The sequence below is a fragment of the Candoia aspera genome, chromosome 7, assembly GCF_035149785.1.
Source record: "Candoia aspera isolate rCanAsp1 chromosome 7, rCanAsp1.hap2, whole genome shotgun sequence".
NCBI classification, from domain to species: Eukaryota; Metazoa; Chordata; class Lepidosauria; order Squamata; family Boidae; genus Candoia; species Candoia aspera.
In genome coordinates, this window is record NC_086159.1 from 75,297,725 (window position 1) to 75,324,892 (window position 27,168).

General features: G+C 39.1%; 1 protein-coding gene across 1 annotated transcript in view; it reads left to right on the plus strand.

Moving 5' to 3' along the window:
• The window catches only part of CAMK1D (calcium/calmodulin dependent protein kinase ID), a 225,370-nt gene that overhangs the window by 162,476 nt on the left and 35,726 nt on the right, over nucleotides 1-27,168 (plus strand). The window contains exons 4-5 of the mRNA XM_063308179.1: nucleotides 9,883-10,021; nucleotides 17,163-17,289. Coding sequence (XP_063164249.1) covers nucleotides 9,883-10,021; nucleotides 17,163-17,289 — 266 coding nt within the window. The remainder of the gene's footprint in view (nucleotides 1-9,882; nucleotides 10,022-17,162; nucleotides 17,290-27,168) is intronic.

Below are 27,168 nucleotides of genomic sequence, written 5' to 3' on the forward strand. Positions count from 1 at the left end.
TCCTGTAACTTAAGTTATCCTGCAATATAAAACTTGGAGTTGGCTGTGACTTTTCTCATGAAGCAATGAACATTTCCAAACATCAAGCACAGTGTGAGTTTAAATCTCTATATTAGCACATTTTTTTAAAAAAGGCATAATAACCCAACAAGGTGCATATTAGCAAAAAGAAAAAAGAAATTAGTTAAATGGAGCACTAAAGCATGAAGATAGGTGCCTAGGAGTTGAAATGGTTAAGGTTGTAATCATGCAGATATTTTTGGGAGAAAGTTCTCAAAAGCATGTTTTAAGTGGAACTGTAAGCAACCTGAAATATGGTGGTAATTTTTATTTATTTATTTTGCATATAAGTCAACAGTTGGCATTTCTGTTTTCCTAGCATTTTGAAACTAACCCAAAAAGGATTCCTCTCAATTGAGCATTTAAACCACTAACCTAATAAATGGGGATACTCATTTGCCATATGTTTTCTTTAGTTTTTCAATTGTTGACTAAGGTTTTGCTGGGCCCATAAAACTGGACTGATGACATTTTTAATGCTCCAAGGGGAATAATAGAAACCAAGCTTCTGTGGCACACCAGCACTTAAAACTGATTAATCCATTATTTTGAAGTAACAGCAGAAACTGGATTAATTTGGTCCTAACAACCAGGACAGTATAAATAATAGGGCAGAAGCAGCAGGCTATTTTAATCAAGTTCTTTAAATGCTCGTGCATTTTCTACAATGCCATAGGGACCTCTACAGACATTTTATGGAAATAACTTATATGACTACCTACCTCACCCAGTGATCCTAGGCAGCTCACAGCAGCCATCAAAATATAGGCAGCATAAAAATACTGCATACACCATTTCTACCAAGGGGCCACAACCACCCATACTGTTAACCCCAGGACTGAAGCCCCCCTAGCCCAATGCTTGGGGAAAATGGGTTGGATTTCTTCCTTTTTCTTTTTCTTCCTTTACATTAGTTTGCATTAGTTTTTATCTTCCGTTTCAAAAATCTTCAATAAAATGTATATACATAAAAAGAAATGCTAGATAGACTATTCAGCCGTGCTGAAGACTGAACTGAGACAAAAGCTACATTTGTTTTTGTTTTAAACATTTTTAAAAAGTTAACTTTGTTACAAACAATAGAACACATTTGCTGTAGCTTAGTTTGGAAATTATACAGTCAATGTTTACAGCAGGGGCCTCTCTCACACAGAACAAGAACTCTGCGTAATAATAATGATTGTTCCTCAGCATCATTTTGTTTTTACATGCCCTAGAAGCAGTTTTAAAAATGCTTTGAAACATGAAGCAAAAGAAGCTTTTTCCACTGGCAGAATATAGAAGCAGCTTTGTTACCCCCCCCTTTTTTTTTTTTGAGGAGAAAGGAAACACATATTGGCCCGCTTTCCATCATATTCCCTCAAAAAGATTCCTTGTCTCGTGATATTTTAAGGACATAAATGAATTGTGCCAAATTGCCATATCAACAAGGGAAAATGGGCCTAGTCATTTGTTTTTCTCCTAAGTATTTCCAGGACAAATTAATGACAGATTTTCTTTTAAAGTGAGTGCAAATATTTATAATCTGAAAATTGAATGTGGTCGCTTTTCATTCTTGTTCAACTTACTCAGTTCCAGCTGTGGAGAAAATCAAACCGCAAGGGTTGAGATTTGAAGTATTTTAGGGAAGGAAAAACAGACTACCGAACTTTGTATTCCTCAGGAGGGCCTCTTCACAATCCAGTCCCGTCACTGTTGTGGCAGCTGCTAAGCCAAATCTGTTCATCTGAGTCAAGAACAGGAGGGGGAGCAGTCAGGTAAGGTGCTAGTAGGAAGCAAGGAACAGAGCAGGTACAAAGACAACAGACGCTTAATTAGAGACTGCAGCCAAAATCATGGAGGAAGGCTATGGCAATATGCAGTCTAGGCCAGGAGAAACTACAAGTATGTGGACCTGCATGTATGTGTGTTCGTTGACTGCATTCTAACTTTAAAAAGTAGGAAAAATGAGCCAGTTTGGTCTAGTGGTTAAGGCAATATAGAGAAGCCTTAACCACTAGACCAAACTGGCTCATTTTTCCTACTTTTTAAAGTTAGGAAACTTATAAATAAAGTAATAAGATACACCTTTCTTTTACTTTCCACTTTGTCTTGGTTCAGGGCACATCTAAAGAGGAACAAGATGATAATTCAATGATCTCCTTCTCATATTTTTAAGTCAGGCTTTTTCTATCCGTGCCCAAACACAGTAACTTTTCTAAAGGCCAGTGGAACCTTTCCATCTCTTTCAGAGTTAGAAATCTCTTTCAACAGAACCAAAATTCTCCAAGCTTTCCGAATATTGCACAAAAAGCCTAGGAACTACGCTAATGGGAGCTTGCTCACAATTATCACAGTTCTTGGACCAATGTTAGTTTTGTTAAGGAACTAAGACTAGATACATGTCCTAGACTTGCCTACAGATAGCATACTAATCTGAACTCATTATTGTGTCTTCCATCTTATTCCCATCACAGAATTTGAGGCAGTATAACAGAGGCTGTCTCCCAAACTAGATGTCAACTTCTTTAAGTTTCAACAAAACTATAGAATCCTACGTCTTCATATCACTCACTGACTTTTCATACTTATGCTCCAGTGACTTCTCACTTCCTGACAATTTCAAGAAATCCTGGAATTTTACCTTACAAGCCAGTTGCTTTTGAAACCTTGGTGACAGAAATGTCCATGGGCCCATGTTCTGAGGTTCTTCCTGACTCCAGATGAAAGCTGCATAATAAGAAAAGCATTGTGTAAGCTCACTTCCCTTGTGGTTAATCCTCAGCAGATCATGTTCTTTGCCTTTTGGATTTTTCAATTAGGAGCAGTAAGAAGTATTATTGTCCTTGTCCAAAATATGTACAAGGTGGGACAATTTCAGTGTCTAAACAAATCCTGTGGTTGGGCCTTCTTTGTTTCCTTCATAAAGGGAACATGGGGCAAAAATCTCAATAAAAGAAAACTCTCTCTCTCTAAAACTAGGTTTTAACCAATTCATTTAAGATTCAGCCAATAATACCACTTAACCTGATGGTTCTAAAGCAAACCTGGAGCCCGAAGAAGGGATTATGCAGGCCCACAACTAGGGTCTGTGTCACCCAGGGCAAACATGGATTCCGCCCCCATTTTGGCAGCCCCACAGTGCTCATTTTGGCGCCCCCACCCCAGTGCGGCACCTCGGGCACATGCCCCGCTTGCCCCCCCCCCAGTTGTGCCCTGGGATTATGGGTATATTTGATGTCACTTCATGTCTTTGGAACATCTGGAAAAGGGCAAAAAAATGTCCATGCATGCACACAATCTTTATACACACCTGTACATGTAAACTGCACATACTGGCGCAGGCATATAGAGAGAGAGATGTGCAGTGTTCCTCCATTTACACACATCAAGCACACTGCTATACTTGCGCTCTCTCTCTCTCACAAACACACACACACACACACACAATGAACTTGCTGTTGCTAACTTTGGGAGCAGCTATTAGGGATTTCAGACCTCATTGCTGGAAAAAAAAAGGCAAGGGGGATGAAATATGGCCCCTGCTGGCCCTTTGCTTCTCTGGTTTACCGGCACTTGCTTACCCATACACACAACCTTTACTGGCATTAAAAGAACAGGAGATAGCAACAATTCTAGCAGTTTCAGGTACAACATCCCTCAGTAAATATTGGCAGGATAATACAAAGTTTGGCGGATATTTACCCTGCAAAAGTTTTAAAAGTAATTCATAGCGAAGGAACTCAAATAAGTGGCAGTCAAGAATTATGTGGTGAATTGTATCAAGACTGCCGCAAGAACAAAGCCTCTCGTGAGTGGGGATACGTTTAAATCTTCCAAAAAGCACCTCTGAAGGGAAAAGAGTTTACTCTAGCCAAAAAGAAGGCCCCACGCTGAGATGGAACGTCAAGATCGTACAAAGAATGCACCATCTTACCCAAATGATTTTCTATACCTAACATAGCAGGCGAACAAACACGGCGTTGAGCAGGTCTAAATTTATATATTCTAGATCCAAAAATCTCTGTTTAATAATTCTAAGTACATAAGTTTTATCCGATAAATATAAGTCATCAATTGCAATTGCAAGCTTGGACATAATATGTTGAGACCAGAGCGAAATATATTTATCTTTTTTAAGATAAGTTAACAAACTTCTAGGAGCTGCTCTGAATAGGATTCTAAGCCAATATTTAATTGTTATTAACCAGGCTTTAGTTTCTATCAGGCTTTGACCAGTTTTTAAGCAAATTATAAAATAGGAGACACAGGTGGGAACCCCTAAAAGCTGCTGCAAAAAGGATGCCTGAATACCCTCTACTTTGCAAATAAAAGCTCCCAATAAAATGGGGATGCCATATCATATTTGAGAAAGAGGTTTGGCTTTAAATATTCTAATCACAGCAGGTACAAATTGATTTCCTCTTGTAAAGTACTTGTAAAGTCCCACTTGCTCATCTTCTATTTTGCAGTAGGGCGAGAAAATCACGCTACGTCCCTACCAATGGCACTCATAGTACAATTGTTTTGAATCCTTCCCAGCAAAGTGGAGAAAATCTCACAAAGGTCATCAGATTTGTGCTCAAAGAATTCTGCTGAACTGTGCCCATTAATTTCACCAATTTAAGAATCCGTGAATTTAAGAACTAAGAAACCAATTCTACAACAATGCTTGCACACCAGTGCTGCCATTAAGCCCTTGTGTTCCAATGCCTGACCCAGTTCGTAAGTTAGGACATATGCACAATCTCATCACTCGCCATCTGCTCCCTCTGGGCCTCTCTGGACACCTGTGAAAATAAGAAATTATGCCTGAACAAGTGTGTGGAGGCAGGAAAGGACTGGAGGAGGAGGAGGGCAAAGGAATTGCAGCTTTATTCCAAAATCCATCAGCTTCTCCTGCTTTGGAGTTTCAATTGGATCTTACAAGTTTAGCTGTTGGGCAGGAAGCAGCCGCGAAGTTGAATGGTCAGACAGCACCTATTTCCTTTATTTCACATAAAGTAGTACATTGACAGCACCGTTTCTGGGGTGGTTGAGATGCATACCGTTTTTGCATCAACCTTGCATGCACTTTAATGGGGTGGCCCTCTGATCACTAGAACCCAGCTATATGAGCTGTATATACAAGTATACACCCGTTTTAGGTCTTCTACACCAGATACCAATATTTCTGCATGTTCTGTTTAAAGAGCAGCTAAATACTTGAATGCTCTTATCAAATCCATGACTTCCTTTCCTTGAATCCTTCTTTTACTCTTCAGATCTGAAGTAAGAGCCATCTTCTTGTTTGTTTGTTTAGTTAGTTAGTTTACTGTAGTAACCTTGTTTATTCCTCCTTATCAGTGCTTGATATTTTTGGTGTTTATCCCTCACTGCCTCTATCCTGTCAAATGATTTATCCTTCTTAATTTGTCTGACTAATCTAGCCAGTTCCTTTCTTTTACGTCTACATTCGTAGTTAAACCATGAAATTCTGGTTTCAGTCCTTTTCCCTTGCCATGGTTTACACACCAGAGGTTTAAGACTGCCAACCACATCCTCATATATGATATTTGCATTTTCCAGTTTTTGAATAAGTGTAACCTTCTGCTGGAGCACTGTTGGACTGTATAGTGCTGATCTTACAACCTCAGCCAAGGGGGATGTCCACTTTAATCGTTTCTGGTTCCTTATACTGTAGTGCCTTCTCTCTTGTGCTACATTATTTCTACATTAAGTATCCACATTAAGTATCTACATTAAGTCCAAAGCAAGTGGTAAGTGATCACCCTCTGATCTATCTATAATATCAAAGCACTGCACTTCCTCAATGCTTTGTTATTAATGTTTGTTCTTGAAAGTTGTTAGGCATCTTAAGCCCTGGCGAGGTAACAGTTGGGACCAAGGTAATTATATATTGAATTTATTATGGGTTGGATTTCATTCTGGGATGGCAGCTGAACCGAAGGAGAAATAAGAAAGTGAACACTTAAACAAGTGAGCTGAAGTGAATAAAATGCAGTCTGAAATAGCGCAAGGGAGTACCATGTCCTTAAAAGTGTGCAGGTATGTCAATAAAAATGTTCCTAGAAAGCTAAAAGTGCTTTAGTTCTGCAAGATAAGGCCTCTGTTGAGAAGGAATAGCTTTTAGCTTTCAAAATGTTCCTGGGCAGGAACGTAAGTCTTTGCAGAGGAAGAAGTCTTGTTTGAGAATATGCTATATTCCAAGCCTGGATATGAGAGAGGAAACATCACAAGTTCTGTAAAAAAAAAAAAAAAACCACCCACAGAGACCAAATAAATGCTACTATCATGTATGCATCATAAGTGCAAAGGTAATGTGGATGTAAAGCATTACTTAAGACAATAATATTGCACCAGAGTCACTCCTAGGTTACACTTCCTTCATATAATCAACATTAAGTCAAGGCTGCTCTGTTTTACCTCACAAAGAGAATGACTTTAAGGTCTGACAAGGAATGAAACAATTCTACAGCAGCACCAAATCTAAGATATGCCGATGTTTGATAAGTGTGTATCCATTCAGATTAGATAGTAGCTGCAGGCAGAGATAGTCTGTGTGTTAGTTGACTGCCATAATAATACATTCTCCCACCTGCATGTGGCCAGGAAGCCACATTTCCTGTGTTCTGTGAAAGCAGAATGAAGTCTTCACCTTGGACTTGGTTTGCCTGGTGACAGTACCACTTGAGTAAATTAAAGACAAGGCTTTCTTTCAGAAAGTTCAGTCTATGAACAAGGCACCCTATGTAATCTTGCATTCCCACAAACAGTTGGTTCTTACTTGCATTCTGTTGATTGTTGTTATTGAAAGCCAGTTGGGAAATTGGAAACAAGTCAAACCCATCCCTGATGCAATTTATCAAGAAAATATTTCAGATAAGAGTCTGCCTTGACTTCAGTGGAACTTTCAGTCTCCTTTGGTCTTATGAGTGACCGTGTGTCCATACTTACTGACATCTTGGGAATCAAAGGTTTTGTATATGTAGGGCTTGTGAATTTGTACCATCACTGCTTTGCCTTTGATACAACTTGTGAGAGAAGAGTCAAGAGACAGAGTTTCTCAGGACAGAGGTGTCAATTATGTCAACTACCAACAACTGCTTAGCGTCATGACCATGAAGTGCAGGGCTAAGACTTCACTGAAATGTGGGAAAGGTCCTGGGGGTAAAGAGGGAAATTGCACCCTCAGGCTGACAGAAGACCTTCAATTGTTCAATGTCACTTCATCCTAGTCTGCACTGAAGATTTGTATTTAGCTGCAACAGGTTGTCTTTCAGATGTGTCTGAAATACACAGTATCTGGTGGGGTGGAGTGAGTGCTCCAAGCTTTCAAAAGGGCAACAAATTGGACTCAAAACTCAACTCTGCTTACTTGGCAATCCATTTGGGATGTGAGAAGACAGTAAGGATGTTTTTTTTAATGTGCATACTGTACGATAAAAGCCAGACATTTTTACTTTAATCAGCAACACGCTAAATTTCCCCAGGATCCTGAGTTCCAAGGGTTTTGTGAGAGCTTGTACAGACATATATATAGCAATGTAAGAAACCCTGACAGATATATTTATTATTTTTTAGATTTGAGCACAGCAAGAGACCTAAGTAGTCTATAGAGCTTCTCCAATTAGTGTCAGGCTGGGTGCTCCTACCAATTATACCTTCTGGACATCACTTGCCCCCCACACCCCAGTAAGTCTTCCAGATTAACCAGTCCTGAAAAGAGGAGGCTAAGAAAAGAAGCCATGTTTTTGCACTCACATTATTCTCAAATGCATGCACACATACTCTCAAATGCAGTGACTTCATTCATTCATTCATTCATTCATTCATTCATTCATTCATTCATTCATTCATTCATTCATTCATTCATTCATTCTCTCTTTCCCACCAAAAGCAAATTAGCACCTTGGTATCTGCACTGACAGCTTTGTCCTTTATGTGATATTCTCTTTCCTCCAACAGTGACAAATGCATGAGCGTTGGGGGCTGCAAATGGAAAGGCAAAGGCCTTATCAATACCCTCGCAGACAACAAAGAGACAGACAGGGTTTTGCTCACTATTAGTAAGCCTGCAGCATAGACCCCTCCCATTACAATTGATGCTGCTGCTGCCAGCCAGTGCCCAGTGCAAATAACATGCCTTTGGAATTAAAGCATTCTGAATTCAGGAGTTTATTTAGTGACTCGGAACTCAGTGGAGCCCTTGCTCTTTCCAATTTAAATCTAAACTTCTCTCATTTCAGCACTATATTATCTGTAAAGCAAAAGGAAGCTAATTTTCATTTTGTTACTTTTAAAATATTTGGGAATTAGACATCACAGACCATCTACTGCAAATCATCTGGAGATTTTTAACTAAGACTTATCTCCCTTCTGACAATCTTCTGCTCTAAATTTTTACTAACCACCATTTTGGCTCCAATAGTTTGGAGTGGCTTCAACAGAACTTCCTCTTGTCTATACAATGAAAAGCAATTGATCTTTTAATGACTCTTGGTAATGTATTATTATCCTATAATTATTTTTTTAATAGCAAGTTTCAGCATGTTATTTCATACACCAGGTGGCACAGCTTGCAGAAGATTTATGCAACAAATGATATGTGTTTAATACCCATTTCCTTTTTCAAGTAAGGGGAGCATTATGTAATCGGTGTGGGCCATTAAATTTCTTCCCCTGACAGTTTCATAGCCTCACAAGATGAGTGAGGCCTCTTCCCCTTTTGGAGACAGTTGTGTAAACCTTAGTTTGTTATTTCTAACAGACCAGTGGGATGTGATGCATGTTATCCTGGCTGAGTTTTATTGACTTCTTCATGTTATGGCCCTACAAAATTATTATATTCATTTCACGTATAAGCCCGTATATATGCATTAACAGTGTTAAACTAAAAATAAAGAATGAAACTTACCTTTTTATGTGAAGTTGTCCGAATTTGATCTTTTTAAATAAATTGTGATCTCCCAGGGAACCCCTAGTGACCTCTCACAGAACCCTAGGGTGCCACGGAACCCTGGTTGGGAAACCCTGAAGTAAACTGTCATTCCACGTTTACTGATTACACATGGCTGCATTTTGTGTTATCCTGTGTTCTTGGTGGGCAGTGCATACAAAATAAAAAATGTCTTTGCCAGTGCTATATGAACTATAGGGTATGGTAGCTCTGGAAGGCCTTTAATGCTGGAACAGTACATTTAGGATAAATTCTTCCCTCCTTTTGTTTCATCAAACGACAGAATTTAAGCTGAAAGGTGAACAGCTTCTGACTTCCTGAAATGTATGTTAAATTTGTAACACTTTATCTGTGTGTTCCTGAAGTATCAGGTGGTTATTGAACATGAAGGATTTCCAATGATTCAATAGTTACAAGCATTATGACAAGGTTCAGAAGAGACATTTCATAAAAAACGCACTTCACATTTTGAAGAGGATTGGAAAATTTAAAAAGATGCTCCTGTTGTCTTCTGATCAGCTTTTTTCCAAGAAAGTGCCTTGACATGTCATAGTCATGGATTTCAGGTCCTAATTAAGAGAAGCAACAGGCAAATTGGTGCTTTCTAAGAAACATAACTGACCTTGGGGTACAATACATGGGCCCTCAGGAAGAACTTTTCTTACCAATCTGAAAGCTATTTAAAGCAAACGTGCAGAAACAAATGTAATCAGGCTTTAATTGAAATATGAATTTCTCCGTTGTGTTTTCTAATTCTGTTGCATTCATTCAAAATTACAAAGATACAGAGATTTTATTCCTTTTAATTTGGCTGCTTTTATTTTTTTTGTAACTGTCATCTGACAATGTCTGTTGATGTTGCTATATCTGATTATGTTTTTTAGGGTGTCTGGAGGAGAGCTATTTGACCGCATTGTGGAAAAAGGCTTCTATACTGAAAAGGATGCAAGTACGCTGATACGGCAAGTCTTGGATGCTGTCTACTATCTCCACAGAATGGGCATTGTTCACAGAGATCTCAAGGTAATAAAATGTGATAGCCCCATAGATAGATGTCACAGCCAGTCTGGTGTAGTGGTTAAGGCATCAGGCTAGAAGCCAGGAGACTGTGAGTTCTAGTCCTGCCTTAGGCCCAAAGCCAGCTGGATGACCTTGAGCCAGTCACTCTCTCTCAGCCCAAGGAAGAAGGCAATGGCAAACCACTTCTGAAAATCTTGCCAAGAAAACTGCAGGGACTTGTCCAGGCACTCACCAGAAGTAAAAAAAAAAAAAAGATATATGTTAAATGAGCCTTCTCCAATCTAGCACCCAAAAGCTAGGTTGGGACTACAACTCTCAAAATTCCCATCCAGCATAGGTGGGAATCTTGGAATTATAGATCCAACATTTCTGAAGAAAGTTGGGCTACAGAAAGCTCCTATAGATTAATCGGTTTTGATACAGTAAATTTTAGTTTGTCTGGATATTTTTAATTAAGGGTTACCTGTATCTTCGTGGACAGAACTAGATTTGACAAAAGACATGGGCTGTCAGTAAAACAAGGGCCCTTGTTTTAATCACCCAAGCTTCCCATATTACCTCCAAAAATATGAACAGATTGATTTTCTTCCTTCCTTTCAATGGTATCTATCTTAGCTTGACAGCTTGGTGCAAACTCTATTTTCTTTCTGATGCCTAATGAAGGCTTTATAAAAAACACTATAGGGTTCATAGACTGAGAATACTGATTTGTTTTAATGATGGCATTTTATTTGTTTTCCTTGACTATATTGCTATTTAATATTACTGTGTACTTCCAATGGTCTAGAGCCATTTACTAAATAAATAAGATTATTGTGTAACCGTAATATAAATTTAACGCAAACAGGTTCAGGAGCCATAGTGCCTATCACTTAGGGTCCTAACAGCCAGGAACCACGCTGAGACAAGGAACTGGTCTCTAATGTTTTATTGCTTGTACATAACAGGAATCCTAACAAACTGAAGAAGCGTGGGAAAAACCCAGACATATAAACCCCAAAGGTTAAGGCGGTCCCGATCTATGTCTCTTTGAATGGCTGCCCAATTCCTCAGTGCTACGCATGCGCTTAACAGTCTGGATGGGAGCCCCCTGCTCGCCATCCGTACTCATGACACTTAGGATTGATTCTGCGCTGAATAAATGAATGCACAAATGAACCATATAGTGAGGATGATGAAGAAGAATACTTAACAAGTCATTCATTATGTTGGGTCTTGTCCCTTGGATTTCATTTTTGGAGAAAGTGGCAGAATGTGGCATATGTAAATCAAATTAATTAATTAATTAATATTCATAACAGTATCTCTATACTACAGGGACAAGCTACTCTGAAGAGCCTTATAGTCTTGACTTTGAAGCTTTTAGGAAAACGTATTGAACTTTCAATACGTCCATCCTCCACCTTATCGTCCTATAGTAACTTACATGCAATTGCACTTGTCCAAGTTCGGGGCCCTGGTGTGAAATCCAAACATTTATAAACTCCCTTATATTTCTTTGTTTTTTGAGGTTGAAGGATAATAGTGGATAAAGTAGTGGACAAATTATTACTTGTCTATTCAGCTTGAGCATTACTTGCTTAGCGCTTTTGCTAAGTCAGCCCATAAAGTATAAAGCCTAAAATATAAAGTAGTAGGCTTAGAGGTATCGCCTTTTGCTAAGTCAATCTTATGCTGAAATAACATGATTTGCAGGGAATGGCTTCTGAGAATTATTCCTTATGCAGAAGAACAAGCTCAAGTAACTCCATCTATGCTTGGATAAGCTGTTGATCCTGTGCCACCTCAGCTGAAGGAATTCCTTGACTCTGCTCTTTAAACAAATTAATCTTATTAGCAATACATACCAGGGAGGAATATGAAATGTGCCTTTAAAAAGAGCTATGGAGGGGGATTAATTTATATAAGACTTGGAATTTCCATTAATGAAAATAGCTCCAATAAATCTCAAAATTCTGTGCCTATTGTGGATGCTCCAGAAACAGGGTGAGCTGCGCAAGGGAGACAAATCAATTTCTCAGATATATCAATTGTTTCATTGTGCTTACAGGAATTAGGGGAACCATCTTCTTTGTACAGCAGTGCACCTCAAAGGAGCCGGTCCATAGTCTGAGGGTGGTCTAGATCCTGTCACTGTTGGAACAGCATTAGATGACTTTGGTGACCCAAAATACCTATTACTATCTTAAGCATGGTCACCAGCTACTCCCCAGCTGTTCCTGAATAGTGTTACTGGAATTCATATCATTCAGATGCCTGGATTATCGTGATGCCCCTGATATGACTGGGAAGTTACAAGTAATCTGAAATGTAGTAAGCAGTCTACTAATCTGGGTGTCTTATTGCACACACTCTGAGCCTGAGCTAACAGATTGGCATTAATTGCCATTTTGCTTCTGAGCCAGGATGCAAGGGTGTTGTGCAAATCGATACCAATTTTCTAAAAAGTAAGGGGGAAAGAACCTATCATCTATCTATCATCTGTCCATCCGTCCATCCATCCATCCATCCATCCCTGTTTCCATACTTGTATATTTAGAGGCAGGAAGGTATGTCTATCTACAGCTTACCAAGAACTCTCCGGTGTGCTTTGTGACAAACAAATACCAACCCGTCTTAAATCTAAGATCTATAAGACGATCGTTCGCCCTGTGGCATTCTATGGCACCGAGTGTTGGGCAGCAACAAAGGATATAGAGAGCACCTCCATGTTATGGAAATGCATAGGCTCCATTGGATATCAGGCATCTCCCTGCTCAATCAGGTCACAAATGATGCCATCTGACAACAACTAGGCATGTCATTAATTACAGAGAAGATGAGAGCAAGCCGGCTTTGTTGATATGGACATGTCCTTAGAGCAGAACCTTCCACTGCCACCAAAATAGTTTACCATCTTAAAATCGATGGCCAGCAGCCACATGGGTGACCAACACAGAGATGGCAAGACACCATCAATAAGGACATGCAAATTGAGGGTCTGCACCCTGAGGATGTGGATGATCGGGCAAAGTGGTGTTTCAGGATCCAGAAAAGAGACCCCATGATAACAGGAAAATGCTAGGAAGAAGAAGAAGAAGTCTATCTACAGCTTGTAGATAATGACATGGGGAGGACGGATGCCTTCTCTAAAGTGGCATTTTCCTGTACAATTACCTTTCTTCTATGGCATACCAGATCCTCAAAACCAGATGTCTCAAGTCCTTTTTAAAAATACATCTTTGTTGCTGTTGTTGACCTTCCACTGTCACTAACTCTTATTAATATTGGCCTTTTAAATCATATTTTAAATAATATTGTTGTTATAAACCTTGTTTTAAGCAGGATTGAGATTACATAAAGAAGCAGGATATAAATATGTTAATCTTTGATTCCTGTGGCTTCCTGATTCTTTCTTCTTTCCTGCACTCTTATAATTTGCTTAATCCAAAAGGGAATGTATGCACAATCAGTAAGGCAGAAAGGTGGGGATGCTGTTGTTTATTGGAATTTTCTTACTAGCTAGTAAAGAAGCCAACATACACAACCTGGTTCATACAACCTAGCTTTGGCTGTGGGCTTTTGGAAAACATTGGTTGTCTACTCTGGCTAACCCAGTCTTGGATTGTAAGGGGTTTGGGTCAGATTTTCTCATGCTCATATACTACATCTGTCGTAAATACACTCATTTTCAAAAGTATCCCCTCTTTCTCACCTCGATTAACCACTGTAATTCCAAGTGCTGGGGCTGAATAGAGTGGCACCATCATCAGGGTTTATCATTTGCTCAAGACAGGAAGTTGTAAAAGGTAAGACAGGACTGAAGTAATAAAGAAGTCCTTTAAATGGTCACAGGAAGAGGTAGGAATTCTGCCTCATCAGGGAGGCCAGACCAAGAAATCAACTCTATAGGAAGGCTAAAACTGCTTCGATTGAGATCGGCTATAATAACAGCACCTTGCAAGTCTGACTGCATTGTACTCCTCCTCCTAGTTATGTTCAGTGAATTAGGGAGGTGTCTGTCTGAGCCACTTCCAAACATTATCTGGACATTCTGGACATAAAAAGTACTTTACGCCTTGTTGCCTTGGCATTGGAGCTTGCATATCTCTGTCAAGGTCATCTTCTTTACTCTCTTGGGAGAGAGAAGGAATGAAAATGAGAGGGGTCAGAAGGGGGAAACTTAAAGAGAGAAGAAAGATGCTGCTTGAATAAAATAGCACAGAGTGACCAAAATACAGGCAATGAGGCACAGTGGAGGGCGAAGGCAAATAGCATAGGTGGAAGCATGTATGAGGTATTGCTTTCGGTATCTTTAAAGCAGCCACGTCTTTTTCACATAGCTGCTTTTGAAGCTGCTCCTGGCTGTCTCTGTGGCTATACAGGTACATACATGTGGAGAGAGCCTAGAGGAGCTTTCAAAGCAGCGTGTGAGCCTGGAAGATGTGGCTGCTTTAACAGCCAGCAGATTGAACAATTACACAATTTCTGATTTAACCATGGGAAAAGAGGTGTTCATAAGCACACCCATGCATTGCAAAGCACTTTTTCCCAAGGACGTGTGCAAACTTAATAAAATGCAACACACACACACACACACACTCATTGAATAATTGCAGTCACATAAATAATAGTTATGTGAACCTTTTGAATGTTCTTGCCTCACATGAATTGTTTAACATTCACGTGAGGCAAGAACATTAAAAAGATTTGTTTAAGTCCCATATTTTCCCATAATATGATGTTGTTGCCTTAAATGGTGGTATAAGTCCTCACACCAACTTGGTTTTGGGACCAGGGAATGCAATGATATTAAATCATCCAATCCATTTCTTGTCATTTCTTGGAATCCCCTGGCTGGAACGTACATTGCGTTTATAAAAGGAACATATAAATTATGATCGGAATTCGTACAACTTTCTTGGCGAGCCTGTTTCCAATGTTACTGAAAATATTGGCAGTCTCTCTCTTTCTCTCCCTCTCTCTGTAGTAATTTAAATATTTGAGGATTGATCCCTATAAAGTATTGCACTTTCTTGAAATATTCTACATTAACCTGAGGATACTTAGTTCCTGGCCAATGTAACAGACCATCTGGTTATCTGTTTTTGATCACAAATAAAAATTGATTGATTGAAAACTACCATAGCAGATAGGAATTTCCAGAAGTGCCTATATTAAGGAAAGGATTTATTAGATGTTAATGAATTAATAAGAGCATATTTCAAAAGCTAATTACATCAGACTGAAGCCAGATTTACATTTATTTTAGTGATGTATAGAATTTATCAATCTGGAAGCAGACCACCCTGGAGAATTCTGGAATTCTCTGTTTTCCTCTGGACCATAAAATTTGGGGCTGGGGGTCAGGAGGCAGTATAGCCAATTTCTGGAAGTGAATCTTCCAAACCACAAAGAGTTTAAGGTATTCTGGGCATGGCAAGAGCTTGAAAGAAGTCTGTTTTATCCAGAACAGTACCTCCTGGGTCAACAAATTGGCACATTCCTACTTAATATAATTCTTTGGCAATCTCATAGAAGGCTTTGACTTATTTCAATAATATTAGGAAAAGAGATAGGCACCTCCATCCAAATACACTTGTTTTCATTACCCACTTTTGGTATTTTAGGTGCTTGCAACTTTTGCTCATCAGCCAAGCATAGGTGAATATTGAGAGTCAATCTATATGATCCTTTTACCCCATCATTGTCACATCTGGCTCACTCACAAGGTATATGACCCAACCTGTCCTCCTGATATTTCTCCTCAATATTCCATTTCCTTCCGAGCCTGATCTTCTGACTTTTTATTGGCGGAAGGATGATTGTGGTTTCCTTTGCTATTTTTTAGAGTGATAGAAGGTGAGAAAAGAAATTGAGCAGATAAGGGGGTACCAGTAAAGGTGAATTCTCCTTCAGGTTACTCATGTCTTCTGCGGACTTCATACTCATGTTCATGCAGTTTTCTAGACAAGAGTACAGAAGTACTTTGCCATTGCCGTCTTCTGGGCCTCTTTTTGAACTTCTCAGTGTAGCCGACAGCTTTGCCTGTCTTCCTCATAGGAATCACAGAGGGCTGTAGTTGTGGTTTGTTTTGGGTTTGACTAAACAAATGTATACAACATAAAGCATTGATGCAGATTAGGTGGGGTATATATTTGCACGCAATTTATTTTATTTCCCTTTTATATGGAGTGGGTGAAGGGTTTCTGGGTGTGTGTGCTACTTTAGGACCTGCAGCAGCTCAGGGTGGACTGGCAGTGAAATGATGTGCCTTCTTTCTTATCCTCAATATTTGAGTGTGACAGAAGTAAAATTCCAGATTTTAAAGGATTGGGGAGCAGAAATGATGCTGTGTAAGTGTCATACAGTTGGAGAGGCCCAAGTTTAAATCCCTGTTGTGCCAAGATCTTTGAAGTCTTCTCCAGGTAGTTTCCATCAACTCCATGATGGTGTACTATGCAAGGGTTTGCTATAAGAAAACCCAAGTTCTCCAAGTTCAATGTTTATGAAGTGTTTTATGCTAAGAATTTGGCTCCCATTCACTGGTCCAAAGATGCTAGCCTGGATCCTTCTTGAACTAGTAGACCAGGTTCTGAAGGCAGCAGGCAGTAATTCTCTGTGGTGTTTTCACGTGGGACAGCTCATGAGGGCAAGCTCTTCTTTCTTACAAGTTGTAGCCATGCAAACAAAGAAGTACAGAGCATGTTTACCTCTTTATAACAGTTGAAAATTATTTTCAGTAGATGTAGTTTAATTGTAACTACTAAGATTGTGTCCCTTGCACATCTGTTAAAGATGCGTTACTCCTGGTCCCACTAACTACATTTTGTTTCTTATTAAGGTATGACAGTGACTTCCTATACTAGTGTTTCTCAACCTTGGCAACTTTTAAGATGTGTGGTCTTCAACTCCCAGAATCCCCCAGCCAGCATGGCTGGCTGGGGAATTCTGGGAGTTGAAGACCACACATCTTAAAAGTTGCCAAGGTTGAGAAACACTGTCCTATACACTGCTGTAGGCCTGGCAAGCAAAAGTTTGAACATATTTTTATGTTGAAAAACTGGATGGAATGCAAACTAGAAACATGCCTTATTTGACTCAAAATTTGTATTCTTCTATGATCTCTTCGCATATCAAGTTCCTTTTCTTACTGTCCCTACAGCCAGAAAACCTGTTATACTACAGCCAGGATGAAGAATCTAAAATCATGATAAGTGATTTTGGATTGTCAAAAATGGAGGGTAAAGGCGATGTCATGTCCACAGCCTGTGGCACCCCAGGATATGTTGGTAAGTGCCCCAAATGTTCCAATAATGCAATAATCAGAAGCACCATTTCAGAAAGACAAATCCATGCATCAGACGAGGTGAGCTGTAGCTCACAAAACTTATGCCTTTTAATAAAAATGTGTTAATTTGCTACCAAACTTTTTCTGATTTTGGGATAACACAGCTCTCTTCTTACAATGTCTGTCATGTGGAAATTGTTCTATTATTTCCTCAGTGTCCCTGGCATGTATGGTTGGGAAGGGCATTTAGCTAGCTGCAGTGTATGAGAACGTGAGTTACTTTTAGGGAAGTTGGACAAAGCTGTGGATGTGCCAAAAAACGCTTCCCTCTAAGCTTCAGGGAAGAGGTTTTCCTGTCCATCAGGATCTAGAAAGAAAGAACAGGACCAAAAAGCTCCCCACTTGATTTGGGAGCTGATCTTGATGCCACAACTAAGCACAAAAATAGCTTCTTTTGCAAGCATTGTAGAAATAAGCTGGGCTTTCTTGAACTTGCCAGTTTTATTTTGTTTTGATTTCAGTAGTTCCTACCCTCTGTTTGACAGGGACATATTAGAAACAGAAGTAATGTCATCAGGGGACAGTCTTCATGAGGTGTCATTTGCTGCTGATTAAAATGAATATGCCCTTTTAAGCTGTGGCCGATTCTTCATTTGTGCTATTTTACCAAAGCCAGTTAGGTCACACCTATACAGTCCCCATATCGTATGTCACATTTTAATTAATTATAAAGGGCCAGGTTTCTCTCTTTGTTTTCCCATGTCCAAGGGAACCACTAGTAGCTATGAAATACAAGATGTGTTTATTGAGGTTTCCAATTAGTCTTTCTTGCAGTAAATTGATTATGAAAGGCCTGTTGTCAACCTATCTTTGAGCTCAAAGATTTTTTCCATGTCAAAGATGGATATACTGGTAGTTGGGGAAAGTTTTGAAAACTGTCTGGAAGATGGTCCCAATTTTGTGAACAGATGTTTTTCCCTCACACATTCTCACAGGTAGACATCCATCCATCCTACATTCAAAGAAACAAAAATTTAAACATGAATCTTCACCTTCTCCATCTTTGTCTTTCTACCTCCCCCACCCTTATGATGCTTATTAAAATTTAAAGCTCTTCTTGTAGGACTCAACTTCTGGAAACAATACTGTTTTGGTCACCAGACTCTATCTTTTGGCTACCTAACATGGCAGCACATGACCACTCTTGTCTAGACTGAGAGGCTAAGCAGAGTTAGATCTTGTTAGGAGATGGGTGGAGACCACCAGAAAAACAAAAAACAAAACCCAGAAATCTAGGCTAAATTAGGAAAGTGGGGGAGAGACATAATGGAAAAAGGCAATGGCAAACCACTTCTGTATTGCTATTACACAGACATGATCATGAAGTCACCAGAAGACTGAGGTCAGCTTGAAGGAAACTATCTTTTAGGTCTGATCTATATTTGATGTTAGAAACATCACACTTTACTAACATAAGCACCATCTGATCTATCTGCAAAAGTTTTTATTTACTTTTAATTTTATTTATTTAATTTGTCCCCGCCCATCTCCTCCCATCGAATGATTTGCTGCTGCTTCTACACTACTCACTGAAGAGTTACCCAAAACTCTTTTCCCGTAATTGAGGTTTGTCTCAATTATTCAAAGTCGGAGATCATCTAGGGTAGTAACAGATTTGTCTCTTCTGCTTGTTTTGAAGAAATGGATAAACACTTTAATACGTTTGGTCCGAAAACACATCCTTCTACTTTGTAGAAGCTTTGAATTATATAATTCTGGGTAATTATTTATGCTTTGGAGGATTAATAAACATTCTACATAAAGGAACCCAATTATGAAATGAAAATAGCTGGATTGAGTGGTATTTCTTTTGTAACCACTTCAACAAATCCAGCCTTTTCATTCAGTCTTAGTCCTCACTACTTACTGAAGCTAAAGCTGAGTATGAATAGCTGCACACAATCATCTCATTTGTCCTGTTCACTTTCCTCTTCTTCCCCTTTTGACTCCATAGCATTTACATTTAGATAAGCTCTTTGAAAGCTGGAAACCATATTTTCATGTTATTCTGTATGCCGATGACACTGCAGAAGAAAAATGCTTAATAAGCTCTTCTATGAGAACAAAAAAAAAGACTGAGAAATTTAATGTACTGATTCCTTTACCCAGAATAATACTCTAGCTTTCCTAAGTGGCCTTTGAATCAAGATACACACATCACTGTTTACCAACTATACACTAGGGATCATCTGTAAGAATCTAACTCTTCCAGATTTGGAACACCTTGTCCTGAGCACAAAATGATGGGTCTCTGGGACTCAGAAGTGTTTCCAGCTGAAAACATAGCTGTTTTGAACTTGAAAAACTCCCTAAATGTTTGAATCAGCCCATTTCACACTGAAAACAGTTATTTGGTGCATTTAAAATGGAATGATGCAAATTTGAAATGGTTCAGTAGTTTGAAAAAAATCGTACATCACTATTTTATGGATTTGTCCTCTATGGTTTGTCTTCCGTGCACAGTCATTTGCTCAACAATCTCACTATCTGATCCTAGAGAATCTCTTTTTAGACAAATCAGTTGTACCTGAAAGATCCATCTATCCTGCATGTGCAGACATCATCTTAAGGCACTTAGCAAACTCTGATTGCTTTGGTTCTTGCATTACAAGTGTTGAAAAGGTGGTATTTCCAGCTTCCAGAAAACAACAGCAACAGCTGAGGAAGGCCACATAGAATCTCTGTCTTCCCCATCCCAATCATCTTTTTCAATGGCTGTATCACCTTAAAATGCCCTTTGACATTGTTCTTTATCCTTGTAGATGCTGCTAATTTTTAGAGTTGTTCCCAACTTGGTCCAGAAGTAGTAAAGCCCTGTTTACATACCCAGCCAGCAACCTTAACCAAGCCAGCAACACACCAGCCCTGAAATTTCAGAAGAAATGCTATACAATTTTCTCCACGGAGAAAATTTTCTTCTGGAACTGAGGACACAAGGGGATGCATACAAGATTATATATTTGTAATCTTGGTATAAGGAGGCCATTTACTGTTTAGCACAAAGTTGCTGTTGCATTCCCATACATTCCTTATTATTTTGCTGCATAAAAGACTAGATTTGATGTGGTATATATTATTGTGTCTTCTCAGTTAGAGAACTTGTTCTTCACTTTCAGCCTATGAAGTTGAACACTTCATATTGCTTCTGTAGTTAAATTGAGTTTGGGGAATTGTTGATCAGAAGCCATATGCTTTTCAGAAACAGCTGCTGCTGTTCTTCCTCCTCCTCCTCCTCCTCCCATTTCACTTGACTGGAAGGTGACTGAAGACGAAAACTTTTGACTTCTAATTTTCAGAAAATAGTCTCATCATGTATTCTAGTATTGCTGTTGAGGTTAAGAAAAAAAGCTTTCTGGAAATAAAGACCTTCTGAGAGAATTGTCAGGAAACAAGTCATTCCATTAAATTTTCACTGAGTTTATCCATGCCCTTCTGCTTTCTGTAATTTGACTGTTTTTGAGGAGTTATGGTTATATTGGGCTTAGGGTGTTGCTAAGAGAATTATTTTGAGAAATTGAAAAAGAAGTAATATTCCTGATATTAAGGATTGGATTCAAGAGATGCATGACTTACCCATTTTTGAAAAGGCAATTTTATTTACTAATCAAAAAATGACTCAATAGTTTTCTGCAGCATAGATATTTATGATAACTTGTAATGTTTAGACAATCATTAATATTTTTCCTAATGTAGATTTAGAAATCTGTTTGACATTGGATTAATAAGTGAGAATTTACCAATAGTTCCCCCTTTTAATTCTTTGTTTGTTGGCTGGTTTGTTTTGCTTTTGTTTTTGTAATTTTTTTCGTGTACTTCTTTCCTGTTTTTTTTTAAATTTTAAAAATTCTTAATTTATTTCTGTAAAACGTGTTAAAAAATAAATATACATTTTTTTAAAAAGATGGTGGCCATGACCATGTGATTGAAATCTGCTCTTTTTGTAGATGGGGTGTGGGGTTCAATTGCACAACTGTGGATGTCATCTTGACTTTTGTCTCCCCCCACCCCCCAGATGCACCTGGATATGAGGCATTAAAGCAGCTGTAATGACCGTTAGTCATCCATCTTCAGTAATTATAATGTCTAAAATAATGATATGCTACTTACTGCTCTGTGTCTTTTGTCCTACTGAAGTGATCCCACTGATAATATTTCAGCTTTCTATAAACCACAGAAGAATTACAGTAACTCTTAAGAAAAGAGGCATTTATATGGAGAAGTTGCAGGATTTAGTGATGAATTTTTAACATGCTCTAGTAGGAACAGACTAGGTGACCAATGAGGCCCTAACTTATCTTATGAATCACAAATAGCTGTTCCTTATCTAGCTAAAACACAAAGGCCATTTGCATTTAGGATCTACTTGCTGCAATCGCATGCCACCCCATAACGCAGAGTCCCCTGGGCAGCTTTCAGTAATGACCAGGGTCACCAAACCTGTCCATCCTGACTGCTAAACCATATTGCATAGCAAGATCCAGAGGGCAATCCTGAGTTTCCTGGGGGGCAGCTGGATCTATTTGTGTAATCTGGAGCTCTGCTTGATCAAAGGGGAAAGGGCTGAATGTGCAGTTTTGTTGCTCTTCAAGACATTTTTTGACAGAGCAATGAATTCTCTGCCCTAGGGTTATAATACGGTGTCCATCTTCTTTGAACAAGCCTCTCTGCATTCTCTACAGGCATATGTAGAATCCACTGTCAATAACTTTATTCAGCAGTTGAAATGTGGTTTATGTTTCATTTAATTTCCAGCGCCTGCCAGCTCTTCTTCTTCCTTCTTTAGCTTGTTACCCAGGCAACGTGGGACAAAGGCTTGAAAATGACTCTGGCATTCTTGGATTATGCCCTCCACTAGTTTTTCATGGCTACTATACATGATGAGATATTTCAGGATTTTCCCCACTGTTTCCTCCTCCAGGCAGACCTTCTGAGTCCCAGGGTCACTCCAATTATTAGCAGTTTCCTAATATTCCCAGGCATATAATTTTACTTTCCCCTTCACAGAGAGAATTACCCGAAGTACATCTCCCTGGTTGTAAACAAACCTAGATTTAAACCATTGCATTGAAAATAAAGACAGCAAAATTCCTAATCTCTCTGAAATCCATCAGTAAAATAAATACCTTTTTTTTTTCTGAGAATAACTTGGCATCTGACCAGTCAAAAAACAATTTGATTAGTTGACCATTGAAGTAAAATTGGGAACAAGCATCATCTTTAATAGGTTTTCTACTTATGCACCATACAGAAGCAAATTAAATGGTGGTCACTGTAGAATAATGAGAGTATATTTTAAATTAGGATGAAAATGTAGTTAAATGAGGTATATTGTCTTATTTAAATAATTTATTTAATCATATGTTACTTTGTCTAAATAAAATTATGTATTCATTTAAATGACATTTAGATGGATTGCATATATATTCCATTAATTGATGTAATATATTTAATATATAGTATATGATAGATAGACAGAATATTTTATATACTCTATTTCACTGCATTTTTATTTTGCCCTTATCCAAGAAGCTCAGAGTGGCATATATACCCCTTAATTTTATTGCAGAGTCATATGGACACAAAGAAAATCATATTAAACATTTAGACTTCTGTATTTCTTAATGTAATTTGAATCTCTGTTGCTATCCTGAAAGGATAGGTAAATAATGAGTTTCCCCAAAGGAGCAGCATATCTTATGCAGTCCCCCCTAATGATGGTGATGATGGTTTCTTCCAAATTAACCCCCTCCCACCCTTATGGATTATTCTTACAATCCTGACTCCCTGAACCTTCAGGCACCCAAAGTGGTTTGGGTGGTAGTTATTGGCAGTAGCTATTGATAAAAGAACGATTGTGGAGATCAGACATGACAGTAGATCATTTGCCGTCATGTATAATACCATGAGTATAGAGGGTGCATTGCCCTATGTGCTGAGAAGTTACAGGCAGGATTCCTACACCTGTTTTGCTATGTTTATTGTGTGCTACAATGGCTGGCTTGGCACTGTGAACTCCTCTTCAGCCACCCAATGAAGGTTTGCATAACCAAATTTGCAAGTCAGGAGGGAAACACCTTCAGCAATCACCTGTTGAATCTTATTAAAAAGAAGCATGCATTCCATTTCCAGCATAATTCCCACTATAAATAGAAAGTTTCTTACAAGTAGCAGCACCAGGTTGACCTTGTTAAGCTTGGAAGCTAAACAAAGTTGAACCTCTTTTAGTAGCGGGATGGGGGGCCACCAGAAATCCCAGGGCTTACTGTAGATCTAAGAAAAATATTCCAAAAGAAGATAGCGGCAAACCAGTTCCGTAGTGCTGCCAAAAAAGCTACGTGGATAAGTCACCAGGAGCTGAGCTTGGCTTGAAGGAGGCTTTGGCTTTTAATACTCTTTCTAATGCTACTTGATTTCCTCTTCAAAACATCTGTTTCCGTTTGCAAAAAAAAAAAAGTCATTGTAGCTTTTCAACAGGAAGAGGGAACCATCGTTTCTGTAGCCCACAGAATGGCTTTGCATTGGGCACATAGGCAACTAGCATTGCCAGAACTAACCAAAGAATGACAGCCAGTGTGGTATTTTATTTGTTTATTTATTTTTATCCCGCCTTTATTATTTTTATAAATACCTCAAGGTGGCGAACATACCTAATACTCCTTCCTCCTCCTATTTTCCCCACAACAACAACCGTGTGAGGTGAGTTGGGCTGAGAGAGAGTGACTGGCCCAAGGTCACCCAGCCGGCTTTCGTGCCTAAGGCGGGACTAGAACTCTCCTACCACGCCTGATTGGCTCTTGGGCTGAGAGAGAGGGACTGGCCCAAGGGCACCCAGCCGGCTTTCGTGCCTAAGGCGGGACTAGAACTCTCCTACCACGCCTGATTGGCTCTTGGGCTGAGAGAGAGGGACTGGCCCAAGGCCACCCAGCCAGCTTTCCTGCCTAAGGCGGGACTAGAACTCTCATACCACGCCTGATTGGCTCTTGGGCTGAGAGAGAGGGACTGGCCCAAGGTCACCCAGCCGGCTTTCAGGCCTAAGGCGGGACTAGAACTCACAGTCTCTTGGTTTCTAGCCTGTTGGCTTAACCACTAGAAGATGTTGGACTAGGAGTGGGGAGACCCAGGTTCTAATCTTATCCTCATCCATGGAAGCTCACAGGTTGTCTTTGTGCCAGCCACTTCTTCTGACCCCATCCTCCCTCCCAAGGTGGTGGTTGTGGGGGAAAACAGGTCTTGTACTATGCTTGATATAAGCACATACCAACTAAAGATATCAAGATGTTCTTGAATGACTAGATGATGTTTATTCAGTTCCAATGATGCCAAACCACTCTTATTCCAAATATGCAAAGGATGGTAGATGGAGATACATCTTGAAGGTGCTGCAGTTGGAACCACACTCACACAGACCCACACAACAGCTTGCCAAAAGCTTGCACACACACAGACACACACACAGACCTTCCCATAGTGGTTTTCAGGTGACTTGCGAAATATTAATGAGAGTTTCTACAGACATGCAGTTTGCTTTGTAGAAGCAAAGCTCTCTGTGGACAAGACAGTCTATCTTGGAATCTATTCCGACTCCAGTGAAGAGAGTTATAAAAGAGGAGGGAAACCAGAATAGATATAAAATGCCACTGAGCTTTTCTGACAAATAAATTGCATTTGCCGGAGAATTTTCCATCCATTTGTGAACTGGGAAGATTCTTGTTCAAAACACTGTTAAATCATAGCTGCTTAAATTAAACTGCTGTACAGACTCATTTTAAAATGCAGCTTATATTCTCCAATATAAAGACCATGGCAGGAAAGGAAACTAATTCAGCAGGTACTTCTCCGTTTTGGGTTACCATTTATTTTCTTCTTGCAAAACAGTCAGGTAAGAATTCTTGATTGAGCTGACAAAATCACAGCAATCCCCATAAAAGGCTTTTGCTCACTCTTGCCTTTTTAAATTTTTATTATGGATTTCATAGTTTTAAGACATTTAAAAACATAATACCAATAGCTTCCAATAGTATTTTCTGTGTATCTCATCACCTCCAATTTCACATTTGATGGGTGCATTCACATTTTTTGAGATTGGCTCTTGGGATTTCATTAATTTGACATTTAACTACCCTGTTCTAAGATTTGATCCAATTCCCCCTGAAGTGTATAGGAATGCAGTGAATTTTTATTGCAGTAGGCCATTGCTGGACCTTTGATATCTTTTGATTTTCTTCCTGCAGGATATTTGCCCTTTCATTCTGACAGGCAATTTCACCACATTTCTTTGATGCCAAAATCCAGCTGACAAAGTAGTTCATCATTTTTTTAAAAAAAAAACCCTGTGTGCTGTAATAGGCAGTGTCTAAACTAATCTCTACTGTGGTTAAAATTTCCTTCTGCTGGCCAGAGTTAGGTCTGCACTCAGGTCACTGAAGACAGAAATCGACTGATCTTTTACCCCTTTTGCTCACATCATTTATCTCAACTTTATTCTGTGATGTTTACTGCTGAGAATTGCACTTGCATAGATTACTCTCTTTCCTGTTATGTAAAAACTGTCAGAAGAATGGAGGGGAGAGCCACAGAATGCATCCAGTCACTTTTCTGAGTAAGATGGAACACAGTCTTGTAGCAAAAGTAGCTGTTTTCTGTTGCATATTCACTTTGTCCAGCATTTGTTTTTAAGTTAGCACAGCGGTAAGCAAGAAATGCAGACGTACTGAGCAAACCCAAGCAAGCAAATACCAAATTAGTATCTGGTATTCACGCACACAGTGTGAACATCCGCAGAGAAGATTTTTGCAGGTAAAATGGTATGTGCACTGAGGCTTCTATACAGTATAATCCAAAGGATGTGCTAATGGGGTTCCTAGTAGGATTCAGATCTCTGTGTGTACAGTTCTATCCCTACAGACATCTACACTTTTTGCATAGATGCTACAGGGAATACTCAACACGTGTGATTTCAGGAGCAGAATTACATGATATGACAGTTCTTTATGCTGTATTATAGTAACAATTGAACAAATCAACCCAGAATTTCTTACTCAGGGCACAAATGACCAGGCTCAGATTATCCTACTTCGGACACATTGTGCAAAGACCCAGCTCTCTGGAAAAGGCTCTAATGCTGGGAAAGGTAGAAGGAAAGAGAAGAAGAGGAGAACCAGCAGCAAGATGGATGGACTCAGTTACAGTGGTGGTGGGGACACCATTGAAAGACCTGAAAGGCCAAGTTAGGGACAGTTCCTAATGGAGAAAATCAATCTATGTGGTCACTGGGAGTCAAAAATGACTTGATGGCACATAATCAATCATAGTAATGATTTTCTAAAATGCCTACAAAGGAGAGACATAGAGGTTTGAAGAAATACGAACAAACAGTAGGCTTTCCTCCTCGTATCTTATGTATGGCTTAATAAACCCTCCAAACCATGATTTGCTGCTATATACAAACCAGAGAACAATGTATTGTACAAACTTTTCAAACCAAGATTGGGAATCATAGTTTGAAGGTCTTATTTAAACCATAGTGTGCTGATTCAGATGTAGCCCCTGAGTTAAGAGAATTGAAGAATGGGCTATAAACAGTGTAATTTCCTACTGTAGTGGGAGGATTTATCTTACAATGATCTAATTTTATTGAATCCTGTTTTGTTGTTTTGTGAAAGTTACTGGAGATTAGAAAATTGAAATTGATTAGATATAGACATATTTGTATACATAATATATTGTATTTAGCTGAGTTTTTATAACAGGTAGATTTTAGCTTAGGGGACTAAGCTTGATGTCCTTCTTGTATTGAGCAATTAGTTGATTATGACTCTGT